Raw genomic sequence first — 18,484 nt, 5'->3', positions numbered from 1 at the left:
GCTAGCAGTAGAACAAAAGGAAAAAATTTTCAAAGTAGTCGTAAGGTAACAAACAAGATATTCATTATCGTTAGAAAGAATTTACTGTTTATATCAGTAAGTTATGAAAATGAATAGATTTATTCGAATGGTGTAAATTCGAGAAACTTATAAGACGATCGGCTTACAATTAATAATATGCTTCATTTTTCCCATAAAGTTATTGCTTTTTTTAATAAATTAAATATAGTTTTCACACAACGTGATGACTTCAAAAGAAGTTATGATTTTGTTTATGAAAATTTTAAATTTAATTAAAAAATTTAATTCTTCTTTCCCTTCCTCTGCAGTTTCTATTTTAATTATGTTTCGAATTTCATAACTATCCATGTCTTTTACATTCCGCAAATGGTTTAGACTTTAGAGAATTATTGTCAATTTTTTAGTTACTACTAAATCCATACCATTGAACAAATGTTGTTAGTATTAAATATAATTATCAAAACTTATAGAATTTTTTGTTATGAATGGTGAGATTAGGAAGTTTTCAAGATTTGATTTCTTGTCTATTATTTCACAATCATTTTGACCAAGTTCTTCATTTACTATGAAACAACTCCAATAAGATTATTATGTTATATTATTTTTATAATTTCATTCTCAAAAAATGATGATTACCCAAAGGAAAAATTGAATAAAATGCTAGATTCTATCTTTCTCGCTTGGAATATTGTTAAAAATTAATGTTTCTGTGATGATTTAACACATAAAACTAATTGAACAAAAAAATACCGATGAAGACTGCTGAACTGTGCTCGCTATAATATGCAAAACTGTAAGTATTCAAAGGACGCCAGCTTCTTATGCTTCACAAGTTCCGTAGCATATTTATTATCTACGTAGCATAGTACAAAACTCCGAGCCAAACAAATACAAGGATCATGCAACATAAACAACACAACGAGGACGGCTCCATGCAAACAGTAATATCTCTTTAATGACGCCGTGTAAATTTAAATATTGTAATATATTAAATAACGTTACAATAATTTTTAGACAAATATGTACTTGCCCAAATTATCATGTTCGAAAATTATAAGTTGCAAAAATAATTTAAATTTGCCGCTCAAATTGAAGTTGGTAGCATCGCATCTGGGATCTGCCTGTCTGCTCTGCGGCAAACATGCCACTCCACGTGCGTTTTCGTGACCAAAATATTGCCGGCTAAATTATTTATACTCGTTTTAATACACAAATTACACAATGAGAGTTTTAGCGAAAGATAAAGAGGAAAAAGTCCTCGCAAAAATCGAAAAATAGTAAGTATTCTTCAAGTAGGTTGCATTGAAGTCAATATTATCTCAAATCAGCAGATCATTTAATTTGTTTTGTCAATTTTTTATTTGACAGCATTGGTGATGACGTGCAAAATTTATTCAAACGTCCCGATGGAGATTATTGTTTCCGAGAAAAAAAAGATCGCGTGTATTACGCATCCGAAAAAATAGCTAATCTCGCCAGTACAGTCGCTCCTGACAATTTAATGAGTTTTGGTATCTGCATAGGAAAATTCACTAAATCTGGCAAATTCCGTATGCATATTACAGCCCTGCCAATATTAGTTCCATTTGCTAAGGTAATTATTTGACTGACTTTTTGATGTCAATCATTGTTTCATGTATTATTTGCATTCATTTTTCTACAACTTAAAGTTATATATATTTTCTGTAGCATAAAATATGGGTCAAATCATCAGCGGAGCAACAGTTCTTGTATGGACACAATATTAATAAATCTGGTTTGGGTAGAATAACGGATCAAGTTACAAAGTATCAAGGAGTTATTGTGTTATCCATGAGCGATTTACCACTGGTGAGAAATGCACTCTTTTTCAATGATATAACTTATATTATTGAAATTATCCATTTATTAATATAAAATGTTTCACAGGGTTTTGGAGTCGCGGCCAAGAGTACTCCAGAATGTTCAAATGCAGATCCAATGACTGTTATTTGCTTTCACCAAGCAGATGTAGGAGAATATATCAGAAATGAAGACGATTTACTTTAGGTAATAAATTGTACAGCGACCTTTGTAAATTATAACAAGTTAAGTTAGTAAAAAAAAATATTTATTAATATAACAATTTTTTAATACAGAAAATTGTTCACTAAAATTCCAATATTTTTTTCAAAACTTAACTTAGCATCATTCAACATAATATGCAAATATTTATTCACTTTATTTCCTTTTGAATTTACTATATACAACTTCTGCTGATCTATAAAGATTACAGGATCTGAATGATATAGTAGATACTTGATATATTTATAATTAAGCTTCATATTTGTAAGAGCAGGACTTAATGTTTTAACCTTCATGCTGTTCATGACACATTTAAATGGATAAGTCAGATCAGGAAATTTTTTAATAATCAAACTAATCATCAAATTACATTTTGTACCTATTTATTTTTAGTTTACATCAAGACGTAAGCAATCAGCACATGATAATTCAACACAAAAAATGACAATCAGTTTTCAATTTATGAGTTATTGTTTCAAAATTAGCAAAAAAATATTTACTACCAGATAAAGGCTTGCTAAAAAAATAATTAACAAAATTTGAAATAATACTTTTGTGGCTCTAACTCAAAAATATTTATTATTCAACAAATATTTACGTGTAATAGTTAAAGTAATATTATATTGTTTTTCTAAAAAATATGAAGGTTTTGATTTGGATTACTAAGTCTAAATTAAAAAGAAGGAAATGTGTTTAATGTTAATGAAGAAACATGTAATTTGCTGTATGAAAAAGCATAGTTTAGTTAAAAATTATATATTTATTTTCTTTGAAAAATCTAACTAAACAACTTAAAAGACTTAAAAATTTAAATACAAAAAGTCTGGATATGTATAAATATCTATGCACCAAAGTGTTTTCAAAATTTGACAATATTGCACCATTTTTCTAATGAACTATGACATTGGGAATTGTAGCACCAATAAATGAAATGTTTTTTAATTTCAAATTGGTATTAAAAGAAAAAATCCTGATTGATAAAGCTTTATCAGCACCACATTTTAACTATAAAAATCAAATATTTCAGAAATATTTTTAGTTATAACTTTTAGTTCTTTCTTCTTTCCAATAATATATCATCTTCAGGTTGAGGATGTCTTCTGTATGCTTCTTGTGAAACTAAATACACAACTAAGCCTCCAAAAATAACAAAAGCAAGACCAATTATATTAACCAGTACTCCTTCACTGGGCAAATCACTGTAAGGTCTGTAAAAATATTACGAAAACGTGAATCCAATGAAAACAAAAAAATGTAACAACTTTTAATCACAATTGGTGAAGTTATTCTGAACTAGTTTTAAGTATGTAGACTTACGTTGCATCTTTCAAAGTAAAAAAAGCCTTTTCAGTCAAACCCATCAAGCAAGCGGCAATGGTCCCCACGAAACCAGCAGTGCCGAAATAAACGTGAATGGGCATGTAAGCAGCTCGCGTTGACTGTTGCACGACTGGGTACAGGAATGATAAAAATCCAGCTAGCCACTGCAAATAAATGAAACGTACATCGCTACAATATAATAACTTTATGTCACATACTACGCGTGATATCAATTCAGCGAGTATTGTTACATAGAGTACAGGGGAAGAACAAATTTTCTAATATTGTGCGATAGTTTTTAATGAGTACAGTTATTATAAAATTTCTCGTATAATTCACGTATTAGTTTCGTAGAAAAAAATATCGTACTGAAATAAACTATTAGTAGCTGGCTATCATTGATACGTTCACCGGGAATGGCTCTTAGACTCTGTTTCATTTTTAATAGAAAAAGAAAATAGCAAGTATTAAGAAAGGGAGCACTTTCAAAAGCATTTTTTTTTCTAATCAGTCCGTCGATGACCATTTTGGAATGAATTATATTTCACATTTAATCATTCAAACATCACATACCTGGCAACAAAATAGAATGACACTTGCCAAACCTATCCAGCTATGTAACGAGTACATATTAGGAATGGGTTTATCAATAGCTAGATTATGACTGTCGAACACTGCTACAAGTCCGATTACTGTAAGTAATACTGTAAATATCATGATTCCAGAATGAATCAACTTCAAGCGCCTTTTTCGTACAGTCCTTTGAGTTCTGTAAATCAGCATTCCTGCACATAAATTTAAATCAATTTGATATAAATGAATTATCAGCATACATTTTATATAAAAGCATTCGACTATGGCTGAATAATTACCGTTCGCGTACAAAAATACTAGACCGATGGTCATCAACAGAGGATGCCAGTTGAACTCTAAGCCTGGCTGCGACCTCCACGCAAATCCTCCGCGATAACTGATGGTCCATATTCCAACTAATATAATCAATAGAATTCCGGCCGCTTCGGTAATATAAAGAAGCAGGTTGAAATTTTTCAAGTTTTGAACAGGAGCAGCTTCGGGTGATTGATCCATATCTGTTGAAAATCATGCAATTGAATCGCTTACGATGTTGAGAGTTTTTAGAAAAAGCTTTTTTTTTGTAAATTAGTATTAGTTTTAAATTGCGTTCGTTTCAAAAAGTTGTTATTTTTCATGACAGTGAAAGAAAATAGAAATTTAGAGATGAAATAATAGAGTAGTGTGAGTCCAATAAATTTAAGGGCGTCGCTGAATTATCATACATGAATAAAAAAGATTGTGGTGAAAAATCGATCGATGTATCGCATGCGTATAGTGCTGACTCCGGATACACATCTGCTAAACGAATATTTAATTCAAGCGAGGCTTGCATGACTTTTCAGTACCGCGCAGTACTTGGGATGTATATGTATGAGAATTCCTTGAGCACTATCGCGACTTAACTATCATCTTGGTTTTATTGGACGGCGCGATATGAAATTCCGGTAATTCAAGTCTGCTTCGGGGATTAAGAGCCTTGTGGAATGGCGTCTTCGGTGAAGTTCTTCTTTACATTCGCGCAGTTAGTACAAAGAGAGAGAGAGAGAAAATTATTTTCACGCGATATTTTTATGAAAATTGATTTTTCCTAGCTTAACCGACGAAAAGCAAAGTGAATTGTTCCATGACGTACCTTGGCACACGCTATACTCGTAGGGATAATCGTCGGGCATATGGGAAGATGCGGGCGGCGTGCGACGCTCTCAAAACTGAATGAAAACAAAACATCGACACATTTACGCATAAGCGGGGGGGTCGTTCAGTCGCATGCGAGAAGTAGGTAGTAGAGATATATATTTTACATAACTATAAAATAATTATATACAAATTATACATGCGTCGGCAAGTATTTTTAAATTGAAAAAAATACGACACGCAATATCTGAATTCATGCAATTATAAGTTACTCATCGAGTTTTTACATAACAACACGCGCAGTTGAGAAAATACGCGCCGCTGCAGATGCACTCGCAACACAATGCAATCGAGATAGGCTCGGTATTAAAGCGCCCCGACGCGTCGAGTTTATTGCTCGGGCGAAGATCGGAGTCGCGTTCCCAATTTTAGCGGAAAACGACGAGTGACGTTAATGAGGATAAACAATGCAAGCGTCGTTGAGAACGTGCGTAAGGTTCTCTCAAGCTGTTTACGGCAATCAAGCGGTCTCGACTGTCGCGAACAATGAATACACGCACGACCATTCACGATTCCAGTTTTTGTGCGTGAAATTATGTTAAAGTTGACAAAATGAGCGTGCAAAAAATGTAATGTAAACAGCTCGCGATCGATCGCGCATGATTGGCCAAATACCTGCGACTGTTAGGCTGCAGCCGACTACCTGTAGAACGTGTGTTTATTTAAGTACTCCCCGCGATTGAACTTGAGTATATGTAATCAACAGGTGCGGCTGGAAGCTCTTGGCGCGACTGCCGAGTTCCAACTAACGGTGAGAAAATCTACCTCTGCCACGGCGGCATAGAGCAGCAGCAGCAGCAGCTGCAACGGCGAGTTGTGCGCGTTACGCACTCGGCACAATTTTCTATCCTATTGATTTTGCTCTGCGCAACGGGGATATATGTGCTAAGTAAGCCGGAGTTGCTGCACTGGAGCAGCAGCAGCTGTGCCTGTGTAGCAGCAACAATACACAGAGTACTGCGTCTATCCTGAATTTCTTTGCCCCCGACCGAGCTGTAGCTGTGAGTCTATGTGTATATATCCTTCATGTGGGACAGATCGTAGCCTGCGAGCAAAATTTTCTATGGGCTTTGCACGAGTAGGGAGTCGAGTGGGAGACTGCGTGTACAAGACGGGAGAGGAACGAACATTCGCCGGAACGCTGGGTCGACTTGACCGCGACTGATATAGCAACGGCGATAAGGCGAGAGTAAGAGAGAGAAAGAAATAGTGGCTCACCATAGTGGGGCTTTCGGCGACGCAATCGCCAGCTCGAGCCCGGCGCGCCGTCGCTTTTTATCGGCTCGCTTTTTCGAGTCAATGTCATTGTATCGCTGTACGATAAACAATGTTGAGTCGGGGGCTCCCGGCACTTACTACGCTAGCGAATCGAAGCGACGACGATAATTTTTTGCTCATTAGAGTCCCTTAATTATACTCGCTTCCGTATAATATAATACGTGCGAGCGGCGATTATCAAAGGCAGAATTTGCAGGATCTCGAATCACACGACGTCCTGCGCAGTACAGTCGATCTGCGGATTAGTTTCAAGTTTACGACTAAACGCGCCATGTAAACATTCGCACTACCACATGTCAATGAGTATATGTATATATATATCTTTATATTATATCCCACTATAAATATACTCGATGAGTTGGCTGCGATGCGGCGTCGCTCCAACCACCCACGCGTATCGCGCACACTCGGAGCTCTGCGGACTGTGTAAACGACGACTCAAAAGTGAAACCCGAGTACGGGCGACTTCGGCTTATTACTTATACACGTGGTTTTTGCAAAGTTCATCGAGTTACGTGCGCGTGAGTGCAGAAACGATCGAGCCTTGACATTCGGTAATAAGAGAAGTGGCAATTTATAAACTTGGGAGCACATGCTTTTTACAACGTAATCCTTCTTTCTATCGTGTATTTTTTTTAATATTTACATTTGCTGCGTGACGTTTCAACTTTAATAACGTTTTGACGATCGCTAAGAGACATAGCAATCATAAATAATACATGATATCTCATCGATAACAGCACTGTGAAAATTATAGATATAACAAAAATATTTATCTAATAATCTTGATGCATACTTGTTATTATTTTAAATTAATTCCAATAATGTAAAATATTCAAAAATAGTACAATGATTTTAAGACAAAAATGTATAATTCTCAAAATTATCAAGCTCGAAAATTTAAAGATGAAATAATAATTTTAAACATAATGATCAAATTGAAGTTAGTTTAGTTGGAGTTACTATACTCAGCTCGCTTTAAGTGGTCTAACTTAGAAAAATTAATCTATTGATGCGGTACAGATAAGTGCGTTTTGCGCTCTCTCTTTCTCTCTCTGACAGAACATAGCGGAGATGCGCTCGTTATATGCATCGCAATTTTAATTTCTAATACGTTACAAAAACAGACCATCTTACCTATACACATCCTTAATATTTTACATACTAAAATGGGTATGAAATAATGAGCATCAAAATGACGATGATAATGAAACTGCGCCGAAACAAAATAAAATCGGTGGAGAGTTTTCAAACTTGAAGGACGATTTGAGAAATGGCACAGCATCACTCGAAAAGTTGAACAATATTGCAAAATCTCGAAAAATCATTCTCACATCGAAAATCGAGTGCATTGAAATTGACTAAAAGTTAGAGTGAAAAACACGAATACGCTAGTGATTCTTCTGATGAGAAAGACACTTTATAGGTAACGTTACCATGAAGCGGATATAAACGCATGGGCTATGATCAGGATGAAAAAAAATTTAAAGCCTGAGAAAGGAGACTATCTAGATATTTTTTTAACGATTTTTATTTATTGTACCAAACAATGCACATTGTAATTATACCACAATTTTTTTTTGGTTTTCATAAACCTTAAAATTCGAATTTGATAGTAGAGGCAACTATTATCTTTGAGAATTGTTAATTTTTTCGTTATTAGCATTTAAAATGTATGCAACAAAAATTTATACTTCTTAAAATAATCATGTTCGAATTTTGAAAGATGAAACATTTTAAACCTGCCGCTCAAGTTGGTTTCAACTGCGCGTGCGTCTGCATTAGCAGACCGCATCTGCCGGAGTGTCCTGTGTCGCTGACGATGTGCGCCATGTGAAACTGCTTGTTGCTTTTGTGCCAGTGTCCATGTGCTCAGTCAAACTATTTACACTCTTTTTAATTTTAACATTTACATAATGAGAGTTTTAGCGAAAGATAAAGAGGAAAAAGTCCTCGCAAAAATCGAAAAATAGTAAGTATTCTTCAAGTAGGTTGTACTAAAGTCAATATTATCTCAAATAAGCAGATCTGTTAATTTGTTTTGTCAATTTTTTATTTGACAGCATTGGTGATGACGTGCAAAATTTATTCAAACGTCCCGATGGAGATTATTGTTTCCGAGAAAAAAAAGATCGCGTGTATTACGCATCCGAAAAAATAGCTAATCTCGCCAGTACAGTCGCTCCTGACAATTTAATGAGTTTTGGTATCTGCATAGGAAAATTCACTAAATCTGGCAAATTCCGTATGCATATTACAGCCCTGCCAATATTAGTTCCATTTGCTAAGGTAATTATTTGTCTGACTTTTTGATGTCAATCATTGTTTCATGTATTATTTGCATTCATTTTTCTACAACTTAAAGTTATATATATTTTCTGTAGCATAAAATATGGGTCAAATCATCAGCGGAGCAACAGTTCTTGTATGGACACAATATTAATAAATCTGGTTTGGGTAGAATAACGGATCAAGTTACAAAGTATCAAGGAGTTATTGTGTTATCCATGAGCGATTTACCACTGGTGAGAAATAAACCCTTTTTCAATGATATAACTTATATTACTGAAATTATCCATTTATTAATATAAAATGTTTCATAGGGTTTTGGAGTTGCTGCCAAGAGTACTCCAGAATGTTCAAATGCAGATCCAATGACTGTTATTTGTTTTCACCAAGCAGATGTAGGAGAATATATCAGAAATGAAGACGATTTACTTTAGGTAATAAGTTGTACAGGCATGTTTGTAGGATATAACAAATTAATTTAGTATAAAAAATATTTATTAGTTTAACAATTTTTTTAATAAAAAATTCATGACTAAAATTCAACCATTGTGTCATTTGTATAAAGTTTTTTAAGAAATAACTTAGCGCCATTCAAACATTACATATAAATATTCAATCACTCGATTTCATCTTGGATTGATTCTATCACCATAAAATTCAAAACTCCAAAATTGTGCTGAAGAATCAGAACAAGTTGAAGCTAAAACATCATCTTTAGAATTCAGACCAGAAGCATCGAGGCATAAACCAGTTCTCAAGTGTATGATTTTTCCATCCTAAATGATAATTCAAATTAACAAAAAGTGACTTGTTGAGACTTTAAAAATTTTTTTTAATTTTACCTCAGTCAAAGTCCATTCTTTGTCGTCGTCAATTTCATCACAAGCTTTCATATTAACTTTAAAAACATCTTTCAATTTTGCATGTTCAACAACAGTAGCACATGTGTCTTCTCTTCGAAGCTCGCCGTTTTTACTCATAGAAAAATACTAAACCATAGTTTAATGTAATTAATTGAATCATAATATAATTTTTTATTTTAAAAGATTCTATTCACCTGACTTGGAAAAAGTTCTGCATGACATTCATATACTCCTAAATTGTATGGTTTCTCTTCATCACGTTGTAAATTATCTAAACATAAGTTCTTTGATTGAACTTTAACTTTTCCAAATGCTTGTACATTTTCATCCGGTATAAATTTTTCTGGATAAATATTATCTAAGTACCATTTAAAACTTTTACATTTTAAACGTTCTCTTAACTTTACCCGATCTTTTGTGTCACCAATTAATTTTAATTTATCCTATAAGAAATAATATAATATTTTTAAAAGTTATATGTTCATTTAATTTGATCATCCTAAAAAAAAATTGAAAGTAAAAGAAATGTTTACTTTATATTCTTCTCGATGTAAATAGTATAATCTCTTATAATCATCCATCCATACATTTGCTAATCTAGCTGTATTTATACCATGAGTATCTTTATCAAATGGAAACTTGTATGGCAAAAAGTTTCTAAAAACATGTCCTACTCTAGAGCAGGGTATGGTTTCAAGTATTCCACCACACTGCCAAATCTTGTAATTTACATAATTGAATAAATTATTTTATTTAATGTTGTAAAAATTAATTTTTGTTACTTACTCGAAATGACATTTCAAGATTTTCTCCTCCCCATCCTTCCATTTTATCATCATAACTTCCTATCTCCCAAAAATATCGTCTACTAATTGCAAATAGTCCACCAGCCATTGTTGGAGATCTAACTGGTGATATGGGCGATGATTTTAATTTTAAATCAACATCTTGTATATTTATCCATGTAAAATGTCCAGACCATGTGAACCCTCCAACTTGGAAAAATGATGGCTCATCATTATGTGAGTATTCAAAGGTTTCTTCAGAAATATTATCTATAATAGGTGTAACAACTGCATTTGGCTTTTCTTTAATACGTTGTAGCAATGGTTCCAACCTTTAACAATTCAACATTCTTTGGTTGGTATTCAATAAAAATATTACTAAAGTAAAGTATAGTTAGTAGTACCACTGTTGTATAACTTCACAATGAGCATCCAGGAACATTAATACTTCTCCAGTAGCACTTTTTGCTCCTTTTAGTCTAGCTCGCACCAATCCTTGTCGCTCTTTCAGTCTAATTAGTTTTACTTTTTTGGGTAGTCTGGTTTCAATATAATAGTCCAACAAGCCAAGAAGTTCTTCTGTAAATATTGATAGAATTGAAGTTTAAATATTTACTCAATAGTGAGTTATTCATAGACAAACCTTCATTGCTTTTATCATCAACTAAAATAATTTCTTTTAGGAGTTTAGATGGGGTTCTTTTGAGAACACTATATACTGTACGTAAGAGGACACTAAATGCTTCATTGTGAAAAATTATTATTACACTTGTACTTGGTAGTGAAGTATCATAAGTGACATTTTTGCATCTTTAAAAAAAGTATTACTAAAATTAAAAATCAAAACTATTTGTTATCGTTAATGAAATTGAAATACATACAATGGATCTCTCACATCAGGTAATTTCCTTTGCAAGGAAATTTTGTTGGAGAGTACAATATTAATAGCTTTTTTCTTTAGAGATTCTTTTCCTTTCATTTTACTTCTACCAGTTAAATATGCAGGTTTACCATATTCACCCAGTCCATGAATAATACCTTTCATGTAATTTAAAATCAACTGTTCATATCTAAAAAATAATAAATAATTTTCATTGTAAACTTTTTGCCACGATTGAAAATGTTCAAATTTGACTTACTTATCGTTTTTCGCTTTGTAAATATCGGTTGTGCTTGGAATTGAAGTCTCTTCTTCATGATTGTCGGTTTTATTTTGTCTTACTAACAATATTTGTCTAATAATAGCGCATATGATGATCAAATATAGTATATAAATTACCCATCTGGTTTTGCAGCGCAAATTTCTCATTTTTTCCAAACTTTCATGGTCATTCCTGTTTGAAATTGGAATGTTTGACGGTGTTTTGTAGCTCTTATTGGCTCAACTAGTGGTTTTTTGTTTGCCACTGGGTAAGGTTAGATCGTATAAACAGTGCGAAAACTGCAGGGCAAATGCAACGGCGTATGTTATGTGTATAGATATATACCGAACGCAACGTTGCAGTTGCGTGTGGGCAAACAGGTTGTTAATTCTACGCGTCTGCAATGCGGAGCATACGAGCGTCACGATCTTCCGTGCTGGACTTACTTCCATAAATGGCGATTAGAAATTTTAGTTTTTAGCGTTTGCAAATTCATTTCTACATAAAGTTTGACAATTGTTTAATGAAAACTTGAGTCAAAATAATTCAGTTCGATAATCTTCCATGTTACTTAAAGGATGTAAAAGTATAGTGATTTAACAACTTGGTACTAAGAATTAGGCTTATTATGGCAAGGCAGGGTACGGATAAGTCACATTTTACTTACTCTACCGGTCTTCGTGAAAGGAATGTTGATCGGTACGTCTATCCGCAGATCGAGTTAAAAAAATTATCAATCTGACCTGACGTTTTAGAAAATTTTCTACTTTTACTTTATAAAAATACTATAATTCTATTCGAAATGATTATTTTAATAATGTAATATTAGGAACATCATATATAAAATTTGCTTTTATCATCAAATTTTCAAAAAATATTATACAGATGCAAGCAACTATGGTTAAAAAAACTTAACTAACGATTTTTTCGTGAAGTTTTTATGGTCAACTGTATTTTATCGTATTGTGTAAAAGCAACGCAAAACGTATTCAATAACATATTTAAAAGACAAATTAAACAATTTTAATTTATTGCAACGTTTTCGGAAACTTTTTGAATAAAAGTGACACGTTCTTATATCTTCATCAAATTAAACTAACAGTAAAATGTAATTACCCGTAAAAAGCCAGTCACTTCAGTTTTTTAAGCAATTGTACATTATAAGAATAAAATTAATCGAATGTCATCAAAATATTAAATATTATGAATCATAAAAGAACATTTGATTGAAATATAATCGATTCGTGCCTACAAAATTCGTTCTATTTAGTCTTTTCAATTTTTTATGAGAGTATAATCATTTCAAATTCAATATTAGGAAAATTCAATAAACTGGATGCATGATTTATTCAAATTCTATCATTGATTTATTTGCTATTATTAAAACTAGTTAAAAATTGTTTTATAAAATCACATTGTTCAAAATACTTACAAAATTTACATACTTATAAATTTTACGAGTCATTTCATAGCTCTCGTGATAAGAGCAGACACCGCGATCGTGCGGCCTATTTAAATTAACGATTATGCATAAAATCTTGCATTTATCCGTGAAAATTTTATAAATCTTATCACCCTCATAAAGAATATTCATTTTGATTTCATCGTTAATCTTTTTTATCAAAATATTTTTCGATTTCTGCAAATGATTTCCCAAGTGTTTCAGGTAAAAATACGTAGACAAAAGTAGCACCAATAAGTGAAGTAACACTAAAGAAATAAAATAAACCTTGGGCTCCCAATGCTTTTACAAGATATGGATATGTTTTTGTTACTCCAAACATCATAACGTAAGCTGCAGAAACTAAAAACCCTCCCATGATTCCCCTTACAGAAATTGGTAATAGTTCACCAATCAAAGTCCATGGAATGATAACAAAACCTATACAACTAGTGCACACATAAAACAAGACTAGAACAAGCAAAATCCATTTTTGATCAGCCATTACTTCCTTAGTTTGACCATTCTCATCAACAGCAGATGTAAGATAAAAATACATTGCAGAGAAAAACATTGAAAATGCCATACCAAGACCACTTGTAATACATAGAAATCTTCTACCATAATTTTTACTAGAAAACGACGTTAGTACACTCATTAAAAAGCGTAAAATGCCAAGAATAACCATAGCATCATATTTATCAAAGCTCTTTCCAAACGATCCTCCTAGATTTTCAAATACTGAAAGGGCATAGAAAATAATCACGTAAGTTCCTGCTAGTTGTTGCAATAAAAACAAAACGAGTAATATTATAGTTGGTTTATAAACTGTAGGTGTTTTCAGTTGTTGATAAAACCATGCCATTTTTTTGACTAGTGAATTATTTTGATTGCTACTATTTTGTGAAACTTCTTTAATTCGTACAAGTTCTTGATCATATATCTGCAAAATTGGTTCAAAAATATTTTAAATGTAGCGCCATGAGGGTCTTTAATAATGATTATTTTTATAGTGTTAGAGTGACCCAATATGTGTACTTGTTTGCAATAAAAATATTTAATAAAAACTCTATTAAAATCATGATTACTTAGATTAAACAATATTGGAAGAATACTTATCAATGATAAAAAAAATAAAATCGAATTTAGTACACATATTTTCACTTAATTGAATATTTAAAAATGTTACTTACTTGCTCCGTTTTATTTAATTTTTTTAGTATAGTTTCAACTTGATGGTTTATTTGACTTGATTCACCTTTTCCAAAACACATAATCCAGTATGGACTTTCAGGAATAAATAGTAGTGAAAAAAATATGCAAATATTCATAATTAGAAAAACAATTGCCATTTGATTCCATGCTAGCCATACTCCCAATGAATATGTTAAAAGAATACCAAGTGAAACAAAAATTGAATTGAAACAAAGCAGCATAGGTCTTATTTGAGGATGCGTTATTTCTGATATATAAACAAGGCTAACTGTGGAAAGTCCACCCGAAATTCCAGCAATAATTCTTGCAATATAAATCAATACTTCAGACTTTGCTACTATTAAAAAAATCCATGATATAATACTAGGAATGCATGAAATTATACAAATTTTCTTTCTTCCAAAATAATCCATTAGCGGCCCAACAAACAATGAACCACAAGGTAATGATAAAGTTACTAAACTTGCTGTTAAAAAATAAATTAATTATGTAATTTGAGTTAAAAATAAAGTTATTTTTTATTATTTCTTACCTATCCATGATATTTGGTCCGTGGTCAAAGTATCTTTTAAACCATCTTCTAAAATCGTACTATATGCCATATTAATTCCAGCTTGGATAACTATACAGTGAGCTAAACAACTGATGATAATCTGAAGAAAGCATATAAAAAAATATAGTTTCTTTTTTAAATAAATTTTGAATTATTCAAAACATCTTACCTGAGGTAAAACATCTTTATAAACTAATTTGTGTGTTTTGACTGAATCAAATCCTTCCAATACCACTTCACTGAAAAATACTTTACGCACATAAAATAACATAATTTAAGGAATATTTGAACAATTTTCACATTTTTGTCAAGAGCATAATAATCATAATAATTGAAACAGAAGTTGACTGAAAATTGATGTAGAAAAAATTTGTTTTCAAGAACATCTAACTTCAAGTGAGATAGTTCAATATATTGTCTACATCATACTGAATCAAATGTAATACTGCTGTACATAGATGGTTTTAGAATATGCATTCATTATGAACGCAATGACCTTCATTAATATATCATTGAGTTTTAAATCTGTCAGCAAAGTGAAAGGTAAAATAGTTCTTGTGTTTACCCAATTATCATCAATAAGTTACTGCAATAAGAATTAAATAAACTAATCTAATATTTAGTGTTTATGAATATTTTTAAAATTCATCTTAATCATTGCTAAGAAAAAAAATTGTAATTATTGAAATGATAACTTAAGCAGAAAACACAATGTAAAAAACAGAACAATTAAGTAAAATTAGCCAAGTTAGGATTGACAAAAGTGTTTATTAATCAAAATTAAACATTAAATTTCTTACTTTTTTGAGACTTCATAGTCATCGTCTTTTGAAGAATCTGAAGAAAGATTTAATGGCATTCTTTCAGGTGACTGAGGATTACTTCCATCCATTCTGAAAAAGTTATAATCAAATTTGGGTTAACAATTCTGTTTGAATATAGTAAAATATTTTATTTATAAAAATTAAAAAAAATCAAAAAATTTCTTGTACAATTAGTAGTCCGAAATGTATGTAATTGTCTTGCTACTTAGGCGCGGGTGTGTTGTACAAATGATTCGACAGAATTTTTGAAATCTTTTTTTTTCTATCGTACATTTACAGCATGAGTATAGATTTTTTTCATCAAGATCATTATAAGCCTAATCGAATATAATAAAACTTCATTACCTTGAAGCTGTAATTATTTTCCAGAATTTCTGATATAGATCAATCAATCGCTCGAGGCGCAGTGATTTGATCAATCTATTGTATCTCAAGTACAACAATACAGCTCGCTGCTGCTGTTCATAATTTATCGCAAGCTTAATTATTTAAGTTCGTCTGTATCTTAAATAGATAAAAGCTACGAGGCAAAAAAAGAGCACCAACGTTGTATTCTATTTATTTCATCAGTCCTGTAATCATGACTATATGCGTATACATGAGCCGACTGTCGGCTGTCGGCTGTCGGCTGCCGTGTGCCGAGCTAATGCTACACACATCGCATTCGATAGCGTGCAGCGCAATGTGCAAATTAAAAGGAATACTGCTTGCTACTTCCGGATTTTCGCGCGATATGTAACGCGATTGTTTGACAACTAAGCTCGTTACCACGCGCCTTGTAAGCCGATACTAGCTCCGCACCAAAACATGTAATCATAATCGGTATTTTATGTTTAATAATAAGCTATGTAAGGATTGTAAACACACTGACGTGCATCGTGTGTTGGTCATGCGCTATTCGAAAGTTCTGTTATTCAAAACACATTATACGTAGTACAAAATACTGTGTAGATATATTTAGCACAGAACTACACAGGCAACCTGTGCTTTTTTTTACTTATTTAGTTTTTATATTAGTTTTTATTCTGCAAAGTATCAAAACGAAATTCAAGTATAAAGCTCTTCAGAACATGAATGTTAACCTCAAGTCATAACAAAAGTAGATATGGAACTGACTGACAGTAGAGTGAAATGTCTGCTAGACGGACAAAAATTAAACGATTTAAGTGAAGAGACTTTCGATCAATTAATAAATATTTCTGTTTCTCACATATGTGGAATAACAAACTCTAAAGGTGAATAAATTAATCATTTTTATAGTTTAATTTTACTGTAATAATCTTTTTCATAATTCAAAGGTATAATATAATTATTTTGAACTTATTACTAATGTTTTTTTAGATCTCAGTAATATATATGGCTCAAAACCAGACATAATCAAATCAGCATACAAAGATGTTCTAAGGTTACTAGTTGAAGCTGCGAAATATGATTCAAGTTCGGTTCAGTTAAATAGCCTACTCCGCTGTTCTACTCTCAATCCAAAATATATAACTAAATTTTGTGAAATTTATGAAAATCATAAATCTACAATCCAGCAATGTTTAGAGTCTTTCGGAAACTCTTTACCACACATTGTTGATGTTGACTGGAGATTAGATTATTGTATAAAAGTAAGTGCTACTAATAACATACAAATATTTGATGTAAAAATCATAATTCCAAAAAAATTTTCCAGTCTAACTTTGGTGCTCCAGCGGAAACACATGTATACATTGTGTCACTTAGTACAATCAAACATGGGAGTTTAGAAAATGTCAAGTTTAAATGTACTATTCAGCAACTTCAAGAACTAATTTACAAATTAAAAGATGCTGCCAGACATACTGAAAAATTGGCAAGCTCTTGAGAAATTAAAATAAAAAATAATTCTAAAGAAAGTCTTAATAAAGTATACACTCTTTTATATCTTTGTATGGACAAGGACAATTCAATCCTTTATGATTTATTATTCAACTAATTAAAAATACATTCTTTTCTGACAAATATTAATATCAATTTATAAATTAAAAAACTTTTTCACAATAAAGTAAGATGTTATGATTATGTCCTAAAATAATAAATATGTGTATATTTATATATTATATATCATATAATTCTTAGATATTGATTTACATATAAGTTATTTATATTTATATAAATTCTTTAAACATGTTACAATATTTACAATAAAATGTAGAGTTGATATTCAACTAAACATAAAATGAATTTTCTTGAGTTTTGAGACTATACATCAAAATTTAAATTTATTTAAATTTTTTTTTTTTGAGTACTGATGCATTACTCAAATATCATTTTATAAAAAAGATATGATGATATATAGTTTTTTCAACTTTTTTTTATGAGCAATATATTTTCCTCAAATTTGAGGCAAGGTACTCTGTGATAATTCATGGAGAAAATACAGCATGGTTCGTTTTTATCTAAACGGCATAACGATCACAGTGTAAGATTATTATTTTCTAAGTGGTGCAAAGATATATGCACAGTGTTACTATTGAATAAATTTATTGTTCCATGTCAATTTACTCAATTTAAGGTATAATAAGGCCTCAGGAATTTTACTAAATTACACTTTAAAGATTTTTTTCATGAAATTTTTGCTCTCTTTTCATCTATGTTCAATTATTTTGGAGATTTAAAAAAATTGTATTCTTAATTTTAATAAAATCAGGGGTCTTGTTTAATATGTCCTAAGCTATCTAAAATGAGGCAAAATCAATGCATAAGGTGAAGCAGACATTACAAAAGGATTATGATTTCAATAATTAAAATTTCGGTTAAAAATGCATTGGCAGAAACAAGTAAATATTTCTTTGTTCTTAATATGAGGCTTAAACTTTTCATTAAAAACGTATGTAACACTAAGCTGCTTCACTAAAAGTACTATTCTTAATTTTTTTAATTAACATAGTATTTTGTTTCAAATACACAGTAAAT

General features: G+C 31.5%; 6 protein-coding genes across 10 annotated transcripts; 3 read left to right on the top strand and 3 right to left on the bottom strand.

Moving 5' to 3' along the window:
• The first annotated feature begins 1,146 nt into the window (after positions 1-1,146).
• LOC106651027 (60S ribosome subunit biogenesis protein NIP7 homolog) lies at positions 1,147-2,433 on the top strand. The gene is made up of 4 exons (XM_014369353.1): positions 1,147-1,298; positions 1,390-1,615; positions 1,711-1,851; positions 1,930-2,433. The coding sequence occupies exons 1-4, from the start codon at positions 1,243-1,245 to the stop codon at positions 2,047-2,049; spliced, it is 543 nt and encodes a 180-aa protein (XP_014224839.1). The 5' UTR covers positions 1,147-1,242; the 3' UTR covers positions 2,050-2,433.
• Positions 2,434-2,635: 202 nt separating this feature from the next.
• LOC106651026 (cytochrome b reductase 1) lies at positions 2,636-7,126 on the bottom strand. 3 transcript variants are annotated; one of them, XM_023461185.1, is made up of 6 exons: positions 5,770-6,332; positions 5,093-5,168; positions 4,257-4,475; positions 3,958-4,169; positions 3,382-3,548; positions 2,636-3,272 (listed from the first exon to the last, which is right to left on the bottom strand). In XM_023461185.1, the coding sequence occupies exons 2-6, from the start codon at positions 5,130-5,132 to the stop codon at positions 3,113-3,115; spliced, it is 798 nt and encodes a 265-aa protein (XP_023316953.1). In that variant the 5' UTR covers positions 5,133-5,168; positions 5,770-6,332; the 3' UTR covers positions 2,636-3,112. The 3 variants fall into 3 exon arrangements, with proteins under 3 accessions (XP_023316953.1, XP_014224836.1, XP_014224838.1); XM_014369350.2 differs by lacking the exons at positions 5,093-5,168; positions 5,770-6,332 and adding an exon at positions 6,373-7,126; XM_014369352.2 differs by lacking the exon at positions 5,093-5,168 and having other exon boundaries at positions 5,770-6,328.
• Positions 7,127-8,270: 1,144 nt separating this feature from the next.
• Positions 8,271-9,264, top strand: LOC106651030 (60S ribosome subunit biogenesis protein NIP7 homolog). The gene is made up of 4 exons (XM_014369357.2): positions 8,271-8,404; positions 8,496-8,721; positions 8,817-8,957; positions 9,036-9,264. Exons 1-4 carry the CDS (start codon positions 8,349-8,351, stop codon positions 9,153-9,155), a joined length of 543 nt encoding a protein of 180 aa, XP_014224843.1. The 5' UTR covers positions 8,271-8,348; the 3' UTR covers positions 9,156-9,264.
• Positions 9,265-9,328: 64 nt separating this feature from the next.
• Positions 9,329-11,809, bottom strand: LOC106651029 (polypeptide N-acetylgalactosaminyltransferase 1-like). The gene is made up of 9 exons (XM_014369356.2): positions 11,509-11,809; positions 11,251-11,439; positions 11,013-11,179; positions 10,774-10,948; positions 10,371-10,701; positions 10,118-10,303; positions 9,779-10,027; positions 9,564-9,710; positions 9,329-9,497 (listed from the first exon to the last, which is right to left on the bottom strand). The coding sequence occupies exons 1-9, from the start codon at positions 11,676-11,678 to the stop codon at positions 9,348-9,350; spliced, it is 1,764 nt and encodes a 587-aa protein (XP_014224842.1). The 5' UTR covers positions 11,679-11,809; the 3' UTR covers positions 9,329-9,347.
• A 1,102-nt stretch (positions 11,810-12,911) lies between these two features.
• On the bottom strand, positions 12,912-16,010 carry LOC106651037 (facilitated trehalose transporter Tret1-like). Of its 3 annotated transcripts, XM_014369367.2 has the most exons (6): positions 15,890-16,010; positions 15,521-15,613; positions 14,890-14,959; positions 14,700-14,820; positions 14,146-14,633; positions 12,912-13,895 (listed from the first exon to the last, which is right to left on the bottom strand). In XM_014369367.2, the coding sequence occupies exons 2-6, from the start codon at positions 15,610-15,612 to the stop codon at positions 13,119-13,121; spliced, it is 1,548 nt and encodes a 515-aa protein (XP_014224853.1). In that variant the 5' UTR covers position 15,613; positions 15,890-16,010; the 3' UTR covers positions 12,912-13,118. The 3 variants fall into 3 exon arrangements, with proteins under 3 accessions (XP_014224853.1, XP_014224854.1, XP_023316952.1); XM_014369368.2 differs by lacking the exon at positions 15,890-16,010 and having other exon boundaries at positions 12,913-13,895; positions 14,890-14,969; positions 15,521-15,612; XM_023461184.1 differs by lacking the exon at positions 15,890-16,010 and having other exon boundaries at positions 12,913-13,895; positions 14,890-15,306; positions 15,521-15,602.
• LOC106651038 (COMM domain-containing protein 3) lies at positions 16,010-17,639 on the top strand. The gene is made up of 3 exons (XM_014369369.2): positions 16,010-16,779; positions 16,886-17,157; positions 17,223-17,639. Exons 1-3 carry the CDS (start codon positions 16,650-16,652, stop codon positions 17,391-17,393), a joined length of 573 nt encoding a protein of 190 aa, XP_014224855.1. The 5' UTR covers positions 16,010-16,649; the 3' UTR covers positions 17,394-17,639.
• Positions 17,640-18,484: the final 845 nt, after the last annotated feature.

Source organism: Trichogramma pretiosum, unplaced genomic scaffold (assembly GCF_000599845.2).
Source record: "Trichogramma pretiosum strain Unisexual culture from Peru unplaced genomic scaffold, Tpre_2.0 scaffold36, whole genome shotgun sequence".
Classification (NCBI taxonomy): domain Eukaryota; kingdom Metazoa; phylum Arthropoda; class Insecta; order Hymenoptera; family Trichogrammatidae; genus Trichogramma; species Trichogramma pretiosum.
This window is presented reverse-complemented; position numbering and strand designations above follow the sequence as displayed.

Bases quoted from the DNA above. Each gene is read 5' to 3' on its own strand.
- LOC106651037 (XM_014369367.2), bottom strand. From the start codon at position 15,612: ATGGATGGAAGTAATCCTCAGTCACCTGAAAGAATGCCATTAAATCTT. The intron at 14,821-14,889 runs GTAAGATGTTTT...TGCTTTCTTCAG, and splicing joins ATAAAGATGTTTTACCTCAG to ATTATCATCAGTTGTTTAGC. The intron at 14,634-14,699 runs GTAAGAAATAAT...ATTTTTTAACAG, and splicing joins GGACCAAATATCATGGATAG to CAAGTTTAGTAACTTTATCA.
- LOC106651029 (XM_014369356.2), bottom strand. From the start codon at position 11,678: ATGAGAAATTTGCGCTGCAAAACCAGATGGGTAATTTATATACTATAT. The intron at 11,440-11,508 runs GTAAGTCAAATT...ATTATTTTTTAG, and splicing joins TACAAAGCGAAAAACGATAA to ATATGAACAGTTGATTTTAA. The intron at 9,711-9,778 runs GTGAATAGAATC...ACTATGGTTTAG, and splicing joins CAGAACTTTTTCCAAGTCAG to TATTTTTCTATGAGTAAAAA.
- LOC106651026 (XM_014369350.2), bottom strand. From the start codon at position 6,460: ATGACATTGACTCGAAAAAGCGAGCCGATAAAAAGCGACGGCGCGCCG. The intron at 3,549-3,957 runs GTATGTGATGTT...ATTTATTTGCAG, and splicing joins TCATTCTATTTTGTTGCCAG to TGGCTAGCTGGATTTTTATC. The intron at 3,273-3,381 runs GTAAGTCTACAT...ATATTTTTACAG, and splicing joins TTTACTTTGAAAGATGCAAC to ACCTTACAGTGATTTGCCCA.
- LOC106651038 (XM_014369369.2), top strand. From the start codon at position 16,650: ATGGAACTGACTGACAGTAGAGTGAAATGTCTGCTAGACGGACAAAAA. The intron at 16,780-16,885 runs GTGAATAAATTA...ATGTTTTTTTAG, and splicing joins TGGAATAACAAACTCTAAAG to ATCTCAGTAATATATATGGC. The intron at 17,158-17,222 runs GTAAGTGCTACT...AAAATTTTCCAG, and splicing joins GATTAGATTATTGTATAAAA to TCTAACTTTGGTGCTCCAGC.
- LOC106651027 (XM_014369353.1), top strand. From the start codon at position 1,243: ATGAGAGTTTTAGCGAAAGATAAAGAGGAAAAAGTCCTCGCAAAAATC. The intron at 1,299-1,389 runs GTAAGTATTCTT...TTTATTTGACAG, and splicing joins CTCGCAAAAATCGAAAAATA to CATTGGTGATGACGTGCAAA. The intron at 1,616-1,710 runs GTAATTATTTGA...TATTTTCTGTAG, and splicing joins TATTAGTTCCATTTGCTAAG to CATAAAATATGGGTCAAATC.
- LOC106651030 (XM_014369357.2), top strand. From the start codon at position 8,349: ATGAGAGTTTTAGCGAAAGATAAAGAGGAAAAAGTCCTCGCAAAAATC. The intron at 8,405-8,495 runs GTAAGTATTCTT...TTTATTTGACAG, and splicing joins CTCGCAAAAATCGAAAAATA to CATTGGTGATGACGTGCAAA. The intron at 8,722-8,816 runs GTAATTATTTGT...TATTTTCTGTAG, and splicing joins TATTAGTTCCATTTGCTAAG to CATAAAATATGGGTCAAATC.